At 37.5% G+C, this 16,645-nt stretch overlaps 1 protein-coding gene across 8 annotated transcripts; it reads left to right on the top strand.

The window, feature by feature from the left end:
- Positions 1 to 5,912: 5,912 nt before the first annotated feature.
- LOC141770214 (complement decay-accelerating factor) lies at positions 5,913 to 16,250 on the top strand. 8 transcript variants are annotated; one of them, XM_074639852.1, is made up of 13 exons: positions 5,915 to 6,177; positions 7,370 to 7,555; positions 7,701 to 7,800; positions 8,301 to 8,371; positions 8,690 to 8,872; positions 11,055 to 11,120; positions 11,248 to 11,358; positions 11,556 to 11,633; positions 13,786 to 13,824; positions 13,917 to 13,958; positions 14,051 to 14,102; positions 15,637 to 15,712; positions 15,968 to 16,250. In XM_074639852.1, exons 1-12 carry the CDS (start codon positions 5,946 to 5,948, stop codon positions 15,692 to 15,694), a joined length of 1,218 nt encoding a protein of 405 aa, XP_074495953.1. In that variant the 5' UTR covers positions 5,915 to 5,945; the 3' UTR covers positions 15,695 to 15,712; positions 15,968 to 16,250. The 8 variants fall into 8 exon arrangements, with proteins under 8 accessions (XP_074495978.1, XP_074495962.1, XP_074495953.1 ...); XM_074639877.1 differs by lacking the exon at positions 11,248 to 11,358 and having other exon boundaries at positions 5,913 to 6,177; XM_074639861.1 differs by lacking the exon at positions 15,637 to 15,712 and having other exon boundaries at positions 5,914 to 6,177.
- The last annotated feature ends 395 nt before the right edge of the window (positions 16,251 to 16,645 follow it).

Here is a 16,645-nt window from a genome sequence, read left to right as displayed (position 1 = left end):
CATTTTTAATTAAGACCATCATAGGCTATATTTCTGTCGAAATTGTTCACAGAATAATCATTAAGGTATTATGTTAGGTATTATAATATATTTAGATTAATTTGTTTCTCACTGCAGGCCAACAATACTGTCCTTTCATATGACAAAGCAGCATTAGCCGCTGTTACTATGGTAGATTTCCAGTTGTCATGGTAGCCAACTGCTTTTCTCCACAGAGCTCGGAGAGAGCTTCACTGCACGAAGGAAATGCTTTTTCAATTACACGAGAAGGCTCAGAGGCATCTTATGCATCATGTGCATTAAATAGCCATATTTCAAAAGCAGCCATGAATGATGGGGCTGTATTTGAAATGAGAACCCAAATTAAGCTGAAACACATGAATGAATTGCATATATTGAATTAGAAATAACTCAAACAGGTTTCTCTTGTGCAGGATCTTTTAAGTTTTTATAAATCAAAATTGGATTAACTGAGGGGGTCTTCTACTGTATAAGTCAACGTCCCTGACTGATACATTTCACTTTGAAATTATAAATATTTAGACCACAGATTCATTTTATAATAACATTTGAACCTTAAAGGTATAGTGGTATGGTGGCTATAAAGGTATGGATGTAGTGGCATCTAGTGGTGTGGTTGCAGATTGCAACCAACTGAGTACCCCTCCGCTCCCTCTCAAAGACTGTGGTAATGTGAACCGCCGAGTGCAAAACTGTTGTAACGACGTTCACCTGACTCAGAGGCCATCCTTACCATAATAACACTACTACGGTTTTGCACTCTGTGGCTCACGTTACCTCGGTTTCACAAGTGTGTCTGAGAACTACGGTGGCCTTCAGGTAACCTAAAAACAAGAAAGGTTCTTGCTTGCGCCAGTGTTTGGTTTGTCCGTTCTGGGCTACTGTATAAACGTGGCTGTTGCCACCACATGCATCTACAGCAGTACAGTCATGGATGGATTACTGAACGGGTCTACCGGGCACAGGCCCAAGGCGCCAATAGGATGAGGGGGCTTGACTTACAAAATGTCACTGAAAAGAAAAGACACAAAACAATCACAAACAGACACAAAATGACTGAAAATAGACACAAAACAACCAAAAACATACACATACCAACTACAAATGACCCAAAATTACCACACAGAGACCTAAAGTTACTGCAAAGAGATGCAAAATGACTAAAAATAGATGCAAAACAATCACAAAATGACCACAAGGAGGTGCAAAATGACTAAAAAATAGATGTAAAACAATCACAAAGGGACACAAAACAACTACAAATGACCCAAAATGACTAGAAAGAGACTCAAAACGACCACTTAGATGTATAAAATATCTAAAATTAAATGCAAAACGACCACAAAGGGACGCAAAATGACTAAAAGTAGACTCTGAGAATCTTCGCGTTTGAGTTGGTCCATTGTCTCACAATCCGTCCATGAGTACAGTTGTTTTGAATGCTTCATTGATGAAGTAAGATAAGATAGACTTTATTGTCCTGAGGGAGATTTGTCTTGGACACATACAGTATCTATAAGTCCAATGACTACAAAGACCCTCGGCACATCCATTACTGTACGTTAGTGACTTGTCTTTGACCCTGGTTTGGATGAGAGCCCCTCAGTCTCTCAGAGCTCAATACGGTCGTAGAAGAGCAGCCTTAATGGCTACAGAACAACTGGTAATTGCATGTGGTGTGATAATTGACTTAAATTGCTTTAAAATGACTGGAATTGTGTTCTATTTCAGGTACGGGCAAGAAATGATGTGTGGAGCTGGATTGTGACTATTTCACAGCTGAGGTAAATGTTCTGCAAAGAGCTATGTCTTTGACCTCTTCTTCTTTCCAGGAAATTTTACACTCTATTTTCAGAAATACACCTTAGGAAGAAAATCGGAGGTTTCTGTAACCCAAATGTTTTTGTTGCATTTTCTGTCTGAAAACAATCACATTCTGCTGCAATAACGTGGAACAAAAAATCTGATGTGGGTCAGTTTTTGTTAGATTTCTTTGTTCCTGTTATTGCTGATTTCTATAGCTTAGATGTATTGAAAATTAGAGGTTTGAATAGGCATAAATAAAGATGTTCTATTATTCACATTTTTACCATAACCACCACTTCTTCACCTTGTTCGCTCAGTACCGAACAAACATACAAAGCACTTTTTTTTCTAACTAGTGCAGTACTTATGCGCGATGTAAATCTGTCAAATGACTTAAAGGGGAACTACGCCCATTTTCAAACTTCATACATGTTAGTCCTATGATCTAAGACAGTCCAAAAATATTAGTAAACATGAACAACTCTCTCCCAAATCCAAAAACTAGAGTGCTAAAACTTAAACTTGTGATGTCAAAGGGTATAAAGTCTGCAGCTGCTCCATAGACAATGAATTGGGATGTTATAGATGACCCTGGGATCCCCAGGAGAATGTTCACAACTGAGAACACTGCAATATAATAAAGGTTATTTTGGTATAAAAAAAAAACAGTCCTTGAGTCCACAAAATCAGTCTCCCATTCATTGTCTATGGAGCAGCTCCAGACTTTATACCCTATGACATCACAAGTTTGAGACTTACTTCTTTGGTTTCTGTTTTTGAGAGAGTAGCTCGTGTTCACACATATTGACTGAACTTTCCTCGGCCCCGGAGATAACATATTGGGATTCTTGATTTAGGTGGTGTTCCCCTTTAAGTTACCCTTGTGCAAAAGAATGTTGTTTGTGTCTGCATGAATTAGGAGGAAACCGCTGCACTGACTCACGTTTCACACTGGAAGTAAACAACACATGATTTTTGTATCATGGTTGTCCTGTTACTGTCAGTAGTCAGAGCTTTTGGGTTTTGATGTAGTTCATTTTTCTCACCACTAGATGGCAGGACTCACGGTTAAGTGTTTAGTGTACATGGTCGGAAGAGAGAGACCATCAATTGAGATAAGAATAAAATGTCTTGACTCAGAGGATCATTTTTCTAATCTAGGGCATTCAAAGTTGTTGTTTGAAGAGATCATTATCATAAGAACATTGTGAACAGAATATGCACTATAGAGGCCGTTTGTCAGAAAAATCTAAGTCAAACTTAAATCAAAAGGCTACTGACACACCACGGGTCTGTGGTTAACGCAGGCAAAAGAGTCCATTGTCCATGCAACATATATGTGTTTGTGATGATTTATTTATCCAAAAAACAAGCAAACGAAGCATAAAGAAAACATGGTTGTCGCTGCCTCTTGTTCTGGTAAAATACCATAAAGCCCACCCAGGTGCATGCTGGTCCTACCTGCCTACCTACCTATATAACCGTAGGTGCCCACAGTTTTACCCAATTCATAAACAAAAGAAAATAAAAAAATAATCACACAAAAAAACTGAATACTTTGTACTCAACTAAAGAAAATAGTTAAACTAAACAAATAACTAACTATCAAAAATTGAGTCAAAATAAAGTAAACGTCTAGAATAATAAATCAAACAATACTACTTATAATTAGTAAAACAACAACTAAATACTAACAACAGATAAATAGCTCCTACATGCGCTATTTGAGCCTTCTCTTGTGAAAAAGAAAAAAGGCATACTTATGAGTCATATGAAGGCTTTTGGTCATGCAGTTTTGTGATATGTGGATATCAGGGAGAAAAAGTTCACCAAAACGAAACCTTTTGTAGGTAACGTGTGTTATGTCATGATATAACCTATATGTGTGTGAAGATAAAACGTATGAGAGGAGTAAAAGGTTATGATCCTGCTACTCTTTACATCATATCCTTGGTATGTTTGAGGCAGGTGAACTATGCAGCAGCGAGCAGATAATAACGGTCGGGTGGCAGCCTCTCTGCTCCATTAACAGACGTGAAGAGAAGCAGATGCTTTTTTCCTGGTCGTTGTTAAGAAGGGAGGGGTCGTTATCGTTCACTTGGACACATGGTGTTTGGAGAGATAAGGAAAGAAGGCTACAGCTCTTGGAGACTTGAGAGGTTGCTTGGCGGACTAGTATTCGTTATCAACTAATACTCACACAGAAGGGCGTGAGGTGTACCAAGCAGTTTTAAAAGGTCAAATTTAATTGAGATTGAGTGTGCAGACAAGTGAAACCTCCTTTAATATCCTACTTTTGAATGACGTAATCAAAAAATATCCCCTATCCTGGTGTTACTAGTTCACTGGCTCACTGAAGAGTGGGTTATGGGCTACTAAACTTCATGAGCTCTTTGTTGCCAGCTTTCCATGTAATCTGTGTTTCTTAGGCAACTCTCGGTGGAGGACGGAGATGGCCCCTGTCAACAAACTTACTTAAATGGTCTAAAATGGGTGGTGGAGTGAACTCCTTGGAATTTACCCCAGTAAGTGTGTGTGTGTGTGAGGCAACGAGGCACAACCCCTTTGTCTGAGAAACTGTGGAATGTATCCATGACAATAACCCAAACCCCACAAAGTGACGCAGGCTCTGTAATGAAGTGTAAACTGCTATGAAAAACATCCAAATCCTCTCTATTGCAATCCCAGACTTATTTATTGCGTATTTGTTTATTTATAGTATTGGTATTTTTATTGTTAACCAAGGCCACATGTATTGAAATTGTATTATTATGATTTGTATTATGTTCTCTTGGTGATAGACTACTGAAAGGCTTCCCCCTTGGAGGACTCAAAGAGGGAATACCCCCTTTTTTCCAGGACACACCCATCATGTTTCCACTTTTTGGTGTTGCAACATGCTGGGGAGACGTCTCCACTTCTCACAGGAGGTGGGACTATACTGAGCTGCTCTTACTGGTGGATATACTGGGAGTTTGTTACTGGTATTTAAAAGAACACACATCTGTTAACTAAGTTGTTCTAATATGTCATAGACTTTATTTAAAGGACTTTATTTGTTCACTCTGTCTGTGCCTGTCGGTCTACCCTGACTCTGGAGCACATTGAAGGTCAAGATAAACTGTTTTAAAAGAGAAACTTCCTGTTTTCCCTTTCAAAATAAGACACTAGTTTATGCTAAACAGAAGATGAATCGCTAAACAAACAACATAAGGAAAGAAAAACACAAAGCGGTAGATAAGAAAATAAAACAATGGAAACATAGTAAATAAAAATTATTACTAGTTAGTGAATCTATAAATGCACAGGATTGCATGTAGGCTTAGTACGAGTCTCACGATATCAGATTTTAACTAGGCCTAGTTACATGATTGTCGTGGCCAAAAGAATTCATGATAGCAATATTATTGCGATATCTATAGAAAATTTGAAAAAAAAAATAATAATAATTATAATAATAGTAATGCTATCAGACAAATTCATCTTTAACTTGGCTTATTGTGTGTTTTGTCTCTCTTTACTCACACAGGGAGGTGGAGACAAGGCCTATGGAAAGGAGGCCGGGTCACGCGTCACATCACGTGCGCAGTAAAATCTGGTCTGCACTCGCAGGAATTGAGCCAATCGCAACGCAAGACCGCAGCTTCAGTTACACTGCGCATGTGTCATACCCCAAACCCCCAAGACCCGTGTCCGACCGTGACCCAGCCTCCTTTCCAGAGGCCTTGGGTGGAGAGAGTCTGTAACCATTACTGTATATGATTTAAGAGATGCTGGATTATTTACACATTGTTATTGTATGTGTACTATCAACATGAATTAATCATTCATTCATTTATTTATTTTTTTAATATCACAGTTTATCGTTAATAGGCTACTGGTAGGCTATCGTGACACCCCTACAGCATGTAGCCCATGTAATAGCCTCCAGGTAGCCTACTTGGCTGGCTAAATGTCTGTTATTTGTAAACAAATAGTACTTTTAATGATCAATGTTTTAATTATTATGATGATAATAGTGTTTCTTGGGGATAATATCCTTGCTTTTATTGTGAAGCAGTTTGTTTTCCTCACTTCCTGTCATTGGGCCTGTTGAAGTGAACTTGACCGCAGACAGTATGGATAGTAGTGGTGCGTTCAGGGGAGGGAGGACCACTGTAGACCGGCAGGCAGCAGAGAGACTCGGGTCTTGCCTCTCTAGAGAAGTTGGACTGAAAAGACAGAATCTGGACCAGAACTGTTTAGTCTCCTTCTGCAGAACCAGCATGGACGTTTTACTGGACACCTGTACTGGACGACGAGCAGTCACATGTCTGCTGTTACTACACCTCCTGGTCATGAAGGCAGCAGGTCAGTATAGTAGAAGATCAGCCTCGCAGTCTGGTTAATGAGATAATATTTATCAAGTCACATGAGACTTCCAGCGAGAACAGCCAGGCTGCATTTTCTGTCAACTCCACAGAGTTGTTTTTTTGTTTTTTTTTAAATAGAATACAATAGTATACAAAAGGATGCCTGAAGACTGAACATACAAAAATGTGTATTTTTCTATTATTTTTTATTATTTAGTTTTTGTTGACACTGTCATAGAGGTGTTTTAATTCATTTAAAGATATGTTTTAGCATTGGGGTCATCGTTAGCAGTAGAGTTATGGGAAATGGGAAGGACAAAAATTACAAAACAACTTTCAATATAGCCTAATGTAGTCCAGTACAGCAACACCTTTAACTATGTGATAGTTGAATTTACACATTTTCAACAATGTCAACAAAAACTGAACATTATGATCTCTGATATATGTTGGGAGAGGTCTGTGTACCTAATAAAGTGGCACTCACTTTGTATAAGACTTTAAATTCTACATTGAATACTTTCTCGTCTATTCTAGGACAGCTTTTGTGAGATGACCTGTCAGGACAAGACATTAACCTGCACTCCTCTGAATGATAAATGAATGATAAGAAAATTCCGTGAAGTGTGAAGATGCCAAAAGAAACTGTAGACTGTCCAAAAAGTTGATTTTCCACAGACACAGACCACTTGCTTCTTTTTGGAAGAGAAGCTCTGTCATTTTTTTCAGTATCACTTTATAATAAGCCCCCCTTTATAAAGACTGTATTAGTTGTAATTAATGGCTTTATTATGTTTGATAAATAAAGATTAATCTTTATTAAATGTATTTAATAATGACTTATTAACATTTCTTACTGCAGACCTGATGGATTAAAAGCCCTTTATTAATGACTTATTAACAATTATAACTGCAGACTTGATGACTTATTAGAAAGTGAGAAACTGACAAGTATTTATTAAATACTTGTCAGTATTAATATTATTAAACTTGGTAAGGAATTTTCTCAAATGCATTGTATCATCTCTATAAACGACTACATGATGAGACTCATATTAGCTTTATTTATTCACTTATGTATTTAATCCTGTTACAGGATTTCTGGTTTACTGTTTTATTGGCTAATTTGAAAACAGAAAGCTTTTGCTATTGATGTTGATGTTGCATCTTTGTCTCTTTTTTTTACCAAGCTGAATGTTCTAAACCTCAGGGAGGGGCAAATAGAGTCTTAACCAACGCAGCACTTCTACGGAATGATTTTCCAGACGGTTTGGACATCACTTTAGAGTGTGGTCATGGATATGTTAAAGAAAGTGGCTCTGGGATCATAACCTGCGTTGGCAGCATCTGGACTGAACTAGATCTCAACTGCAAAAGTGAGTCCTGTATACTTTAATTACTGACACGTTGATCAAACACCGTCTTCTACTGTTGACAAACAAACAGCTTTATTCTGTCATTTTGGGGTAAATATCCTGGGCCTAAAAATCCATCATCCTGTTGTTTGTGTTTATATTACAGGGAGGGACTGTGGTGACCCTAAACCTCAACCGCATATGAGTTTTAACATCAGTTCTGGTACCCTGTATGGTGCTGTAATAAAAGGAATTTGTGATAAAGGGTGAGTATAAAATATGAACTATTTTCCCATGTAATTGCTATCTGGTTGAATTTCATCTGAAATTACATTTAGAGAAACAAGTGTGCATGGAGCAGTTCCAGTGACAACACAAAGGGTGCCCTCAGTAGATAGTCATGTTCATTTGCATACAAAGTATCTCTGTTTGCTGTACTGCCAACACCAGAAAGTGCTGCTGGCAAACAGACATAGATGACTGAAGTCAAGGTGGATTTGCTAATGGAAACAGTCTGTAAAGAAAAACAAAATAGTCTGGAAGACAGATAGAGCCCAGCTATGTTATGGTTTCACTGATTAGAAACTTGGCTCTCCTTTTGCCAACATTGAGATAATTGTTGATACATAGTTCTTGACTAAACTCTTTAAGAATTTAGTTTCAAAGTTGTTAATACCTTTCCGTTGCATTACAAAATCATGGCTCTGCCGTATCAATTCCTCCTTAAATAAACAGTCCTGCTCTATGTTCCTCCACCTTCCAACAGTTTCCAGATCAGCGGATCAAGCTACAGAACGTGCTATGCGAACGGCTGGAGTAGAGGCGCCACTTGTGAAAGTAAGTGTCTCTAGTTTTGTATTTCCTGAAGCCACAACCAGAAGCAATAAAACAATTGTTTGGTAAATTCCTACAACGAACGTTATTTTCAAAAGACTGTTTCTGTCAACTGCAGGAGTCGTTTTAATACGTGGCAAAGCAGCAGTGGTTTTGTTCTTTCTTTTTCCAGACTTTTTTTTTTTTTGTGCTTTTTCTCTCTTCTCTACGTTAGTCAGCAAGAAGCACCGTTTATATGACAACAAGATGGATTATTTATCTTTAATGCAAATTACTTTGTGATAAGAAAGTGTGGAAACATGTGTTTGTCTGATTCCTCAGTTATAACATGTGCCAAACCTGTCGACGTGACCAATGGCAAAAGCTCTTGGGATTCTCAAGAATACCCAAAATATGGAGAAATCGTACAGTACGTCTGCAACATGGGATACGTCCTCATTGGGAAAGATAGCCTTACGTGCAGGGATCGTGGTCGATACGATTATTTGCCTCCAACATGTGAAGGTAAGCACACTCCATCCATGACTTGTTACTGTTTACACTGATGACAAAGCTTCAGGCATAACAAGTATTGTTTAAGTCATTCAAGGACCACACAGGTAGTTATGCATGTTTTAACCCGTTAATTACAAATACTCTTTCAGGCTGGTCTCATACAGTGTTTCGTAGGACCTACGAAAAGTAGATACTACAACTGTAATTCAAGTATATCAACAATTAAAGTGAAATTAATGTAATTGTGAACCAGGAAATATAAATAGGATTGAACGCCGCGTAGGGAGGATGGGTGGGTCAAAAAATACTGGACTTTCCCCGAAGAGACCGCTGTTCATGTCCCGTGTAAAACCAGAAGTCAGCGTTGATTTATTTGCATGTAATTTACGTACTTAAGTAACGCCACTTCCGGAGTTATTTTAAACCAAACAATGTTTTCCTAAACCTAACTAAGTAGTTTTGTTGTCTAATCTTAGACAAATCGATCTTTTCCCTGAGCCTAACTAAGTTGCTTTCTTGCCTAAACCTAAGGAAGTTGTTTCCTGTGAAGAGGGAAGTTTATTTTGAGGTGTTGCTGGACATTTGTTGGAAAACGACTAAAAGGAGGAATAATCTTTTCGTAAGACATCATACGAACCGTTGTATGAGAATACGTTGACTCTTTACATTACTGCGGACCATTTTTATCCCTACAATTATTTAATCAATATCCAATAAATGTTTGTAGATATAATTCCAGTCTTTTAGCCACTGGTTCCCATTCATTTCAATGCAATATGAAAATCAGCAGTTATTCTTTTTATAGAATAACAAATAGATATTTTCATTTAAATTCATTTTAAATTATTCATTCAAATGTCTGGAAGAGCCCAGTAATAAAAATGTCAAATCATAATTTAGTTGCTGTTTGTGAGTTGATAAAAATCTAACTGATTGTGTTGTATGAAATACGATATTGTCTCATATCGATTGCAGGCCCCTGAATTGAATTTGAATCAAAATCGTATTGGGCAGACTTTGTGATATTAGCAAATATCGTATCATTGTCGATAGAATCAATATAATGTATCGTGATGAAACTTGTGACTAACACCCCTACTACATTTGGGTATCTGGCGTTTCTACCAACCCACAAACTGTGAAATAAGACAACCCAGTCAGTTTTTTGTGGGCTGTCTAGATCAGATGCAACAAGCCATTCAGATTTGGCTCCTCTTCCTAAGTCACATGCAGGCTTAAAGAGACAGGCCCTAAAACGAAGCGTTTCAGACAGAGGGTGAATAGAGGTATATTCAGATAGACAATATGAGAAAAATAACGTGTTTTTCAAACATTAAAGCATGTAAACATGTTCTTGTAGAAACCCCAAATTCAAGTATGAACCTGAAAATGAGGATGATATGTCCCCTTTAAGCAAGTTTCAAAGATCTGCCATTTGATGTTCATACTGTATTGAATACATTTAATCAAATTCGGCCTGGAATGTAATAAATCAGTAGGAAAACCCACTGTTATGCTTTGACATGTTGTCGTGTAAATGTCTTGTAGTTAATGGGCTAAATGATGCGAAACCACAGGCGTGGTCATACATTCCCAGTCTTTAATGGGCATTAACAGAGGCATGTAAGATCAGCACCCAGTTTGCAGTGCACTTTCAAGCACCCAAACAAATTGTACTATACTGTATTCAATTATATACAGAGCGCATAGCCTACTATAGGTGTTGCCATGGTGTCACACTGCCTTGCAAGCCTCTTGAGACACAGATCCCAGCTCTTTAATGAAGCAGTATGTCTATTCAAGCTCTACAACATTCTTCTATTCACCATTCACGTCTGTGCTCACTCCCAAGTTGTTTGCTTACTAACTGCCACACTCATCTCCTTCATTCACAGCTTAACAGTGTATTGACTAAAGAGTAACCTTTCTTTAAAGAGCTGGTCATCGGTCAAAACCGTCCTTCACCTAACACAACATAGTTTTCTACAAACGGAGGGTTAAACCGATTTCATTCCATTCGATTTTCTCTGTTGACATAACATGGAGTAGAATAGGAAGCATGTTACTGATAAATGCATGTCATTTGTAGGCACGGCTACATTCTGCATGTAAACTGAAATATATATGCATGCTCCACCACCAATCCCAACGGTTTTTATTTGATAAATTCAGTAGTTTTTTTTATTCATAGGTCAGACAACAACAGAAGCTTTAAGAATTACAACGACAATGCCAACATCTACACCAGAAGAAGAAGGTATATAAATGTATAGAGATAATAACTGATACATATTCAATCATTATTACTTAACCTCTCTCCCAGCAAGGAATCCAGTATATTAAGACTTTATAGATATTCTGACAACAATGATTATTTTCCACAGAAGTGTCCATTGCTACAGATTCACTTGCCACGCCCACACCCACACCCACAGCTCACAGAGCTACATCTGTCACAACCAGTGCAACACCAACTGTCTCACCTTCACTACCAGGTACAGAAAAATGTGTCCAGACAAGCCGATCGGCATGTAATTACATTGAAAACCGCTTTAGGCGTGGCGCTTGGCAGCATGAATGGATTATGTGCACGCTGCATGCATCTCAGGAATTGCTTCTCGGCTTGACAAATCACTTTTATCCCGGCCAAGCCTCAAAAGAACTAAGATCGCTTTAATCATTCTGTTCAAAGGTGGCAGAGGCATTGGGACAGCTGAGGGTAGAGCCATTACAACCAGTGTAACATCAACGACATCATCTTCATTTCCAGGTATTGAATTATTTCATGAAGAAGCTGTCATGTTTGAGATGCTTCCCAAGCAATCCTCGGTTTACTACAGTTTGATTAGACAACTGTAGACTTCTAAACATTGTGTGTTTTATGTCTATTTGGTTTATTTCAATGGAGGGAACAACGATTTTTTTGTCATCTCTGAGGGATGAAAATAATTTAGTAAAATATAGTTCAGTCGTTATTTTGAACGTCTCAGAATTTCAGCAGTTTGGTTAAATGTTGCGTATTCTTGCCCCGCTGTTAGTTAGTAGTTTCACTTTTTTTTTTTATAATTGATGACTGTAAATTTAGATTATATGGACCCAGTAGTAGAGGTGAAATGCTGCCCCTTTTTCTGTGGAGCATGAGGCCACATTGCACCTTTAAGGCAACTGAACAGGATCTGTAAATCAAACACAAGATTTAGTACTTTGAAACCGGTTCTTATCGTAAAATAATGGATTATAGTGGAAATTATTGCCAGCACAGTAAATTATATGACTCCTGTACTACGCTTGGATGTACAAAACCATTTATGAGGAGAATGAGTGTTGTTAACGCGTGATCTGCTGACCTTAAACCATCAGACAAGTCAGCTGGAGTTTACATGTGCTCATAGCTCATGAATGGGATTATTAGTTATTTAGTTGCCCTTTTAGACATTTCCTAATATAGGCCTACTTGAACTAACAAATTTAACTTAACAACTAATTCAACATTTTGGGAAAGTAGCTTATTCGCTTCCAGGAAGAGACTTTGATGAACCAAAGTGTGAAAACAACAATTTGCCATTTTATAGGGGGGGTAATGTGTCGGGTTATTTCTTGGCTCTGAGCAGTTGCCAGGCAACCAGCAAAGACTCCAGGAAGGTATTGGTCACAGCCAACATATAATCCGGCCGTAACCCCCATAAAGTGGGAAATTGTGTTTTTACACTTTGCACATATCAAAGAAATGAGATCTTAATCAGTGAGTTTCAAACGGGCTGGTGATTTTGTCAATCTAGCCGTTTCCCCCTGTTTCCAGTCTTTATGCCAAGCTAAGATAAACAACTGTTGGCTATAGCTTCATATTTAACAGACACACACGAGACTGGTATCAATCTTCTCATTTAGCTCTCGCCCAGAAAAAGAATACGCTTTTTGTCCCCCCCCAATGTCAACTATTCCTTTAACATTGTAATTTATGACTCTAAGTTTGCCTTGTAATTATTATTGTTTGCAAAACAGATAATAATGGTTTTAATTTACTGTCATTTAATATCCGCAGACATGTCTCCCTCCCTCAGTCCCTGTGCCAGTTAATATATTAATATTTCCGACATGGCTGTTATCAGGTCATTAAATAGGCGTTATTGGTGGTTATAAGACCCATAGATGTGGGTCAGAAGGGGCCTTCTTAAACAAAACAAAAAAACTTCTACAACCAAAATGAGGTTTTATCATATATTCACATGGTCGATCACCAAAAGAAGGTATAAAATAACATGACAGTGACCTCTAGTGAACGTAGTGACAGGAGCAGAAGTGGAAGCGTGTTGGAGACGTGTAGTTGTCTTTGTGAACTCAAGTGTTAAGTTCACTTTCACTTTTGAAACCTAGTTATTTATTTATTTATTTATTTCAGATTATTTTTGGGGCTTTTTCATGCCTTTATTGATAATGAGAGAGATAGATGTGAAAGGGAGAAACATGATGTTTTTCCCTTAACTTAACTAAGTGGTTTTGTTGCCTAAACCTTAACAAGCTGTTCTGTTTGTGTTAAAAATGTAACGTTTCATTCAGTTTTACAACATGTTAGAACGTGTTGCTTTTAAGTTTCACTTCACTTTTACAACATAGTAGGCCCCTAATGACCCGAGCGATAACGCCTATTTAATGGCTTTGTAACAGTCGAATTGGGTGGACATGGACACACTGAAATAAATGAGCTGAAAGCAACACAAACGACTTTTTTTCTACCAGCAAAATCATTTGAAATATGCTATAAATGCTATAAAAACTTTACACATAGTGGCTTTAAATCAGTAAATGAAAATGCTCAGTTTGTAACAAACCTTCTTGTATGTGTTGATAATGTTTCTGATGTTCCTGTTGTCCTCGGCAGCTTAAATAGTTTGCATACTAATGATACTGTTTTATACTTGCAGGAGAGCATGACGAAGCTGTAGATACTAACAAGGAAATCGGTGAGTTATTGAGCAGCAGCAGTACTATCAAGAAAGATGTTAACATGGGTCGTTATTAATGCCCTGCATTTAACTTTGCATGTGTCTTTCAGGACATATGCCTGCTATAGTCGGCGTGATAGGCCTTTTATTAGGTAATGTACAATTTTCTCTTTGGAAGTCACACAAATTTTGTTGTTTAAGTACAAAATTAAAAAAATCTTTTTTTATATTATTTTCTTTACAGTCGTGGGTACAGCTGGAATGATTTTGTACAAGTGTCTTCTGGGGAGAAAAGGGTGAGATCCAATATTTTACTCTTCATTCTTTGATGCATGACTCATACTTGATATGCTTTTTTATCCTCTTTGCACTTTCTGCTCTTTTTACCTTTTGAGGTTTACACATTATTTGTACTCTCAGACACTAAATGCTCAATCAATATTTGCACATATTTCTGTGAACAAATACAGCATGCAGTGAAGTAATCTACAGCAGGTTCAGATTCTTTCTAGGTTTTGAACTGTTTGAGGAAATCTAGATTGTGCTGAGGAATGAGGGAAGTCAACAGGAAATCCTTTAATAAAAGCAGCTGTGACAAAGAGATCAGCAGGAAGAAAATTCCCTTCAGGCCGGAATGAATCAGGATGTCTTTAATAATCAAAGTTCAGTGAAATGCACAGGAAACAGGCTGGCATGTTTCGCAACAATATTGTTAGACAATCATGTAACCTGAATTTGACCAACAACAACAAATCCAACGACAAAGGCACTTGAAGGTTTTAACGGCGAAACAACAACTTCATACTCATCTTGTGAAATCCACTTGTAGATAAACCAAATAGCTCAGACTCAGCCAGAGACACTTTCATCTCTCATATAATCATAAGCATGCTTCACACATTGTATTAAGCCAAGGTTAAAGGAATAGTTTGGGTGTTTTTAAGTGGGGTTGTATGAGGTACTTATCCATAGTCAGTGTGTTACCTTCAGTAGATGAGGGTTGGCACGCCCCCAGTTTGGAGAAGCAGACAGGAGTTACCGCACAGGAGCAAAGCAATGTACTGCTGTGGACGGGGCCGGCAGCAAAACATATTTTAGTCAACTAAAAGAAAGGCTCACCTAAAAAAATCTATATCACTTTAAGTGTACGCTATATTTAGAATATTTTCACCACTTTATCTTGCCATCAGACAGCCCATTACAGCGGAGAACTGTCTATGCTCTCTTCAAAGCCACCAGACTCCATTGACAAAAACAGTATAGATAAGTTTAGCTTTCAGTTCAGTTAACATCTGTCTGCTTCTCCAAACAGTAGGCGTGCCAACCGTCATCTAATGTAGGTAATACCAACACAGTCTTACAGCCGTTTGTGAAATAGTCACGAAATGTAATCTATTTGATTTGTGTACACAGACACGAATTTCCATTTTCTTTTCGTGATGCTCAGCACGACTTTCAACAACTTATTTTTAGTGCATTTTCCTACAAATATCAAGCAAAAAAAATTAAATTTGTGTCTATGTACACGAATCAATACATTCAATTTTGTAACTATTTCACAAACTGTTGTGTGACTGGGCTGGTAATACACTGACTATGGATAAGTACCTCATAAAACCCCACTTCAAAACACTCAAACTATCCCTTTAAAGCTTATTTTACCTCCACAATAAAAAAGTAATTATTCTCTCAAAGTTGCAATGACTAATACTAACATTTCAGAATGCTAATCAGCAATAAAACAGCATTTGGTGAACTAATACAATTTTAACATAAAAATAACATAACTCACCAATTCTGACACAAATTCCTTATTTGATGACACCATAGCTCATATGACACCAGAGAAGACCTGAAGCCGGAGTTATTACAGTTCCAAAACCTTTAGGTTGCCTGCACGACTGAGGTACCTGTCAATTCCTGTGTATCTATGTTATTAAGTGCTAAAACAACAAAAATAATTCTAAAAAAGAACATATTGATGAATTGTTTATTTGTTCACGTCTCAGAAAAAAAGCTAACATTCAGTATTTAAGTTGGAGCATGAAATATAACAAATGAAGCCAAAAAAATGCATGAATGATGTATTGTTTTCATTTCTTGCGCCACGTGAGAATGAAGTTCAAACTCAAACAGTTTTCTCTCCATTTCTTGTCACTAGCTCTGTAAATGGAACCGCGCTTATCTATTAAAGATCCTCTGTGACCCAGGAGGGACGTGCCAAAACAACGGTAGCAGCGCCTCTCTGAGTCGATGACGGAAAAATATTGCACTTCAAATGACAGATAATCAAATCTGATCATAAATTAAATTATCAAGCACTTTTTGTATTGATTTTTTTATTGCCACATTATTTTTAACAATTGTAAATATTTAAGGCCACCATAGTATTTCTATTTTGTATATTATTTATGTTATAAACTGGAATAAACTCTTCAACATCATGTGTTATGAAGTATTGCAACATTATTTTTAATATTTTATTTTTCAATTGTTTTTTTTTGTCTTTTGCAAAATCCTAAGGCCATACGTTTACGTGTTATTAATGTGCTGCTTTGTTGCGACAGACTCATGAAAAGGTGATTCAAGAGGCGTACAATGTGGTTAATTCAGTTTGCAGACTGAAATGGCGACTGATAAAGATACAATCAGCTGCATTCTTCGCCTCCGGACTTTCTTTTTGTCATTGTCTATTGTTCTGGGGCTCTTTTTTGTAAGCTGTGCAAAATAATGAGAAACCTTCTTTCATGAGAAAAGAATCCAACCATCAATGAACCATGTAACACTAACTACCATATTAAGTGTGAGGGGGAACTCTCAGGAAAGTGATAGAAATGTT

Source organism: Sebastes fasciatus, chromosome 1 (genome assembly GCF_043250625.1).
Source record: "Sebastes fasciatus isolate fSebFas1 chromosome 1, fSebFas1.pri, whole genome shotgun sequence".
NCBI lineage: Eukaryota > Metazoa > Chordata > Actinopteri > Perciformes > Sebastidae > Sebastes > Sebastes fasciatus.
Note: the sequence above shows the minus strand (reverse complement) of the source record. Positions and strands in the feature narration are given on the sequence as shown.